General features: G+C 36.1%; 1 protein-coding gene across 1 annotated transcript; it reads left to right on the plus strand.

Annotated features, from left to right (window-relative positions):
* The first annotated feature begins 2,713 nt into the window (after positions 1-2,713).
* On the plus strand, positions 2,714-5,380 carry LOC145780967 (BTB/POZ domain-containing protein 9-like). Its single transcript, XM_082592652.1, has one exon. The coding sequence runs from the start codon at positions 2,714-2,716 to the stop codon at positions 4,574-4,576; it is 1,863 nt and encodes a 620-aa protein (XP_082448778.1). The 3' UTR covers positions 4,577-5,380.
* The last annotated feature ends 348 nt before the right edge of the window (positions 5,381-5,728 follow it).

The raw sequence follows: 5,728 nt of genomic DNA on the forward strand, positions 1-5,728 counted from the left end.
TGAACTGGAAGACGATCGATTCACCATTGATCACGCAGGGCGTGAACTGGAAGAGGATCGATTCGCCATTGAAATGCATTGGGCAAAAGCTTCGTTGGGGGGCTGTCTTCGAACAACGATTGCTCATATATTAAATAAGGTATAAAAATGAAAGTTATCACTTCAATAAACAGTAACAAGTTCTTTTAATTGGTTGTCGTTTAATGTTTTTATCATTGCAAATAAACTTTTGATAATGGTTTGAATTTGGTCAAGTTTAGGTGGCCACCAGATGGAGCTAGTAGTATTTTGGGACTTGGTATTAATTTAGTTGGTTAGATCTATGCTTGTGCTTTTTAACGATAGCAAATCTGTTAAAATTGAGCAAGAAATGAATAAATGGGAGACAATTAATTATCGTGATCATGCAGGGCGTGAATTGGAAGACGATCGATTCGCCATTGAAATGCATTGGGCAAAAGCTTCGTTAGGGGGCTGTCTTCGAACAACGATTGCGCGCATATTGAATAAGATATAACAATGAAAGTTAGCACTTCAATAAACAGTAACATGTTCTTTTAATTAGATTTGATTTAGATTGTTTATCATTTAAAATGAAGTTTTGGTGATGGTTTGAATTTGGTCAAGTTTAGGTGGCCACCAGATGGAGCTAGTAGTATTTTGGGACTTGGTATTAATTTAGTTGGTTAGATCTATGCTTGTGCTTTTCAACGATACTAAATCTGTTGAAATTGAGCAAGAAATGAATAAATGGGAGACAATTAATTATCGTGAACATGCAGGGCGTGAACTGGAAGACGATCGATTCGCCATTGAAATGCATAGGGCAAAAGCTTCGTTGGGGGGCTGTCTTCGAACAACGATTGCGCGCATGTTCAATAAGATATAACAATGAAAGTTAGCACTTCAATAAACAGTAACATGTTCTTTTAATTAGATTTGATTTAGATTGTTTATCATTTAAAATGAAGTTTTGGTGATAGTTTGAATTTGGTCAAGTTTAGGTGGCCACCAGATGGAGCTAGTAGTATTTTAGGACTTGGTATTAATTTAGTTGGTTAGATCTATGCTTGTGCTTTCCAACAATAGCAAATTTGTTGAAATTGAACAAGAAATGAATGAATTGGAGACAATTTCCTTCTGGTGTATTTCGTTCCATTTCCACCCCGCACTTCCTCCTTCATAATAGTCCATTCCAATGTATGACGTCATCATTTTGTCTGGTTGACCAACAGGGCGTCTTGTGGAAGAGCACCAAATATTTTTTGTAAGGGATAGGTGATTTGACACCAAGCTTCCTTTAACAGTCTGGGATGCACTGCATCAGGTCCCATCGCTTTGTTAACATTAAGTGCTTTGAGTTCAGCTCCTACTTGCTCAATAGTTATATGGATTGTTTCCATTTCATGAGTGAGTGATTTAGTGCTGAATGAGGGAAAATCTCTTTCATTCCCATTGTCCTCTTCATTTACAAATACACCACAAAAGGCACTATTCAGTTCAGCAGCTTTGAGATCATGTTTAATGAAACTATTTTTATTTATTTTATAGAAAAGAAGTAGGCTATACCGTACATTCAATAATAGTAGGTACAAAAGCAACATGCACTATTCAGAGTATTGAAAATGATGTAGGAAAAGACTATGAAGACGTGAAGTTGTTCTTAAGTCACTGCCGTGATTTTTTTATTAAAGCAAATTTTAACAAGATTTGCTACTGTAAACGAGTTTCGTTTTCTTTCATGCTTATCTCCAACTGTTGCATTTAATCTGGAAGTAGCTTCATTGTCTGCTGCTTATAAAAAGTTGCCATTTTTGAGTGAAGTGGCAAAATTGGAAAATGTTGATGCAGAATGAAGAGCACATGCACTGCATGGACAATTAAGTCCAAGCATGACTTGTAGCACATACTGGCAAACAGTATTTAGTAGTAAGAATACACTTGGAATACGGTACCTCTGTATGAAAACTTATCAAAAGTGATTGTTGTGCTTTTGTCATTTCCATTTTCAAATACTAGTGCTGAAAGAATATTTAGCCAACTGAAATTGATCAAAACTGATCACAGAACTGCACTCAAACATGAGAGTTTGTTTAGTTTATACAATAAGCAATTTTTTCAGATCTCACAAAAGTTATAAACTTTCCATATTTTTAGACTTTATCATGCCCAGATGTGCATGCATGATTGCATGCAATTCATCTCATATTTTTCTTTGCAAAAGTTTTAGTACTGTAAGGAAAATGTTTTAAATGTGATGTTCTGATTAAACTTTTATGGTGCTAATTTGATTATTGCAAGTGTATTAGCCTATATAGCCTACTATCAATGTTATAGCACCACGGTAGTGCTTATAAATACGACTATATTTTGTAAGGAAATTGTAAGGAAATTTTTAGCCGATTTGACTTGCTTGTGAGGAAATTAAAAATTAAGTTGTGGAAGCACTGTTTAGATATCTTGTGGATTTTTAAGAATTCGGCCACGGCGAGTAATAGCCTTTTATGCGTAAGAACCGCATAAAATCAGGAAAAGAGCTGCGGGTTAGCCAGACCTGCCTTACACTATAGTACGGTAGCTCATCCAAATGTCAATAGATATTTTACATACTGTACAACCAGCTAGATGTGACTAGTTTTGTAAATTAGTTCACCATAAATTTCTAATCTTGATTTAGATATTTGTGTGTAACGTGGTGACAAAATAGGAAAAAATGTCTGTGGTGCTTTGTGGACCATCACATGATGAAGTGCAAAGTGGTGGAGAAATTGATCATTGTGAAGAATTGTCTAAAAATATTGGAAACTTGGTTTTGAAAAGTGATTACAATGATGTAACTTTTATTGTTGAAGGAAAACGTTTTCCTGCTCACAGAGTGATTTTAGCTGCAAGATGTTCTTATTTCAGAGCAATGCTATATGGTGGCATGAGGGAAACTCAACTTGACTGTGAAATACCAATTAGCGACGCATCTGCAGACGCTTTTGAATTACTTTTAAAGTATATTTATACTGGGAAAATGAACCTCACAACAATCAAAGAATCGGATATCATTGATATCCTAAGTCTGGCAAACAAGTATGGTTTTTCTGCCCTGGAATCTGGTCTGTCGTTACATTTACAATCTTCTCTCAATGTTACTAATGTTTGCTTATTCTATGATATTGCTGTTTTATATTCTCTGACTAATCTACAGGAAGCCACTGCTGAGTTTATTGACAAAAACGCTTTACAAATATTAAATAGTGAAGCTTTTTTGAATATGTCATTAGATGCTACTCGAAGTATTTTAAGTCGTGATTCCTTGTGTGTTCCCGAAAAAACAATTTTTAAAAGCGTTCAAGCTTGGTGTGAATTTCACCCTCATGCATCTGGCGATAGATCACCAGAAGAAACAGTCTTGGAACAAACAAAACATGATTCGTTACTTGCAGTTGTTCGACTACCTTTAATTCCCTTGCCTGATTTACTGAATGTTGTTCGTCCTACTGGATTAATTTCATCAGATAAATTATTAGATGCAATCAAATCCCAGTCTGAATGGAGTGATGGAGATCTTTCTCACAGAGGCGTTTTGTATCCCAATGAAAACATTGCTACTCCAGAACATGGAGCTCAAGTTGTGCAAGGTGAAATGAGCGCTTCACTTTTGGATGGGGATACAAGAAATTATGATGTAGATCATGGATACACTATCCACAATATTAATGATGAAACTGCAAACAGAAAAGGTCGTTGTATAAAAGTGAAATTGGGGCAACCATCTATCATTAACAAAATCCGTTTGTTGTTGTGGGACAAGGATAATCGGTCTTACTCATATTATGTAGAAGTATCCATAGATGATAAAGTTTGGTGTCGAATCATTGACTTTTCCAAATATCTGTGTCGCTCATGGCAAAACTTACATTTTCCTAAACGAGTTGTTCGATATATTCGTGTTGTTGGTACTCGCAACTCAATCAACAAACTCTTTCACTTAGTTGCACTTGAAGCTATGTACTTTACAGAGGATGTGGTATTGGAAGGAGACCTCATAGTACCACAAACTAACGTAGCAAGAGTTGAAATGAGTGCTTGCATCATTGAAGGTGTGAGTCGTGATCGTAATGCGCTAATCAATGGCGACATAAACACATATGACTGGGATTCTGGCTACACATGTCATCAATTGGGAAGTGGTGCTATCACTGTCCAACTCGCCCAACCTTATCTACTCAGTTCAATTCGTCTTTTATTGTGGGACATAGATGACAGAACATATTGTTACCACATCATGGTTTCGTGTGACATGGAAAATTGGACTACAGTTGCTGACAAAAGAAATGTAGAATGTCAGTCATGGCAAACGTTAGAATTTGATCGGGTTGCTGCAACATTTATCAAAATTGTTGGAACGTCAAACACAGCGAACGAAGTATTCCACTGTGTCCATTTTGAATGTCCAGCTAGCACCATTCCCGTCAACGTTGATTTTCAATCAGATGAAACTGAATCCAAGTCTGCAACAAGCGACGATAACTCGGCCCGTGATAATACACCACCACCTAGTTTGCTACATTCTGAAGATGCCTAAAAGGTCAACTTTTAAGTCAATTTTTAATGTCATGACAATGTTAATACTAATAGAAAGGTGTTTATTGAGTTGACTTGTTTGCTATCCTGTTTTGGGGTCTGCTACTATTCGGTGAGTCCGATTCGGTAAGTTCCTAACCTCTAACCCCTAATCCTTAAAATAACGGCAATGATAATTAGGCTACGATACCGGATAATTAGAAAAAAAATTGAAAAAATCCCCCGTTAAGGGATCGGACTCACCGAAACGGGCCATTCTTCCTGTTTTGTGCCCTTGTTTTGTCAGTCACCTTTTTGCTTTTTACTAATTATATTGTAATGTTGGAAAGAGTTGTGGCTGATGTGAAAAGTATAATCTTTTCTGAAGTAAACCGAGCTTAACTCTTTCTTTGACTTCTCTTGTTGATCATTTTCCTTTTTGGGGGGAAGCAACATGATTATTTGCTTCCTTACTTTGACTTTTTGTTAGACACAGCCACTGAAAAACTTTATATGTAGAGTAGCAATATGTTAATCACATTAAGTTCTATGATTTACAATTAATAAAAAGCTCGTGTAAACACCAAACACGTGAGAACAAAATGTGTGAGAAATAACAAGGAAAAGAACTGTTTGATGATGAAATTGAACAATTGCTTTGATATATATAAATTGCACCGTTTAAGTTTCAAACACATAAACCAGCGTTTCTCCATTTTTTCCAAAACTAGCACCCCTGTAAACAAGTATAATTACGCAGTCTAACACTCCCAACTATTGTTAACATTCAACCACTGCAGTGCATGTAGTTTTTCTTGAAGTTAATTCATTGTGGACATGTGTTTTTTTTGTATTAACACTTTACAGCATCCTCTAAAGTTGGTTCCAGCACAAGCCGTTTAGAAACGCCGGTCTAAACTGGTCTTTGACGATTTACTTTAGGGAACAGGACTTCTTGTCGCAGGACAACTTACTGACCACTTTTGACCTGTTGCAAGGACATCTCACCACTAGACGACTTGACTCGAATTTCTCACTAATCCGATTAACGCTTCCTTGTCATAGCAATCTTAAAACTTCCAACTCCAATGATTGCTAATGTTTTTAATATTGTACATACTATTGATAGAAATATTTCACATTGTTCAAAAATAAAAGCCGCCTCCAAATTTAA

Source organism: Aplidium turbinatum, chromosome 12, assembly GCF_918807975.1.
Source record: "Aplidium turbinatum chromosome 12, kaAplTurb1.1, whole genome shotgun sequence".
In the NCBI taxonomy this organism is placed as follows: Eukaryota; Metazoa; Chordata; class Ascidiacea; order Aplousobranchia; family Polyclinidae; genus Aplidium; species Aplidium turbinatum.

What these genes read in the sequence shown, in the direction of transcription:
- LOC145780967 (XM_082592652.1), top strand. Translation starts at nt 2,714, where the DNA reads ATGTCTGTGGTGCTTTGTGGACCATCACATGATGAAGTGCAAAGTGGT.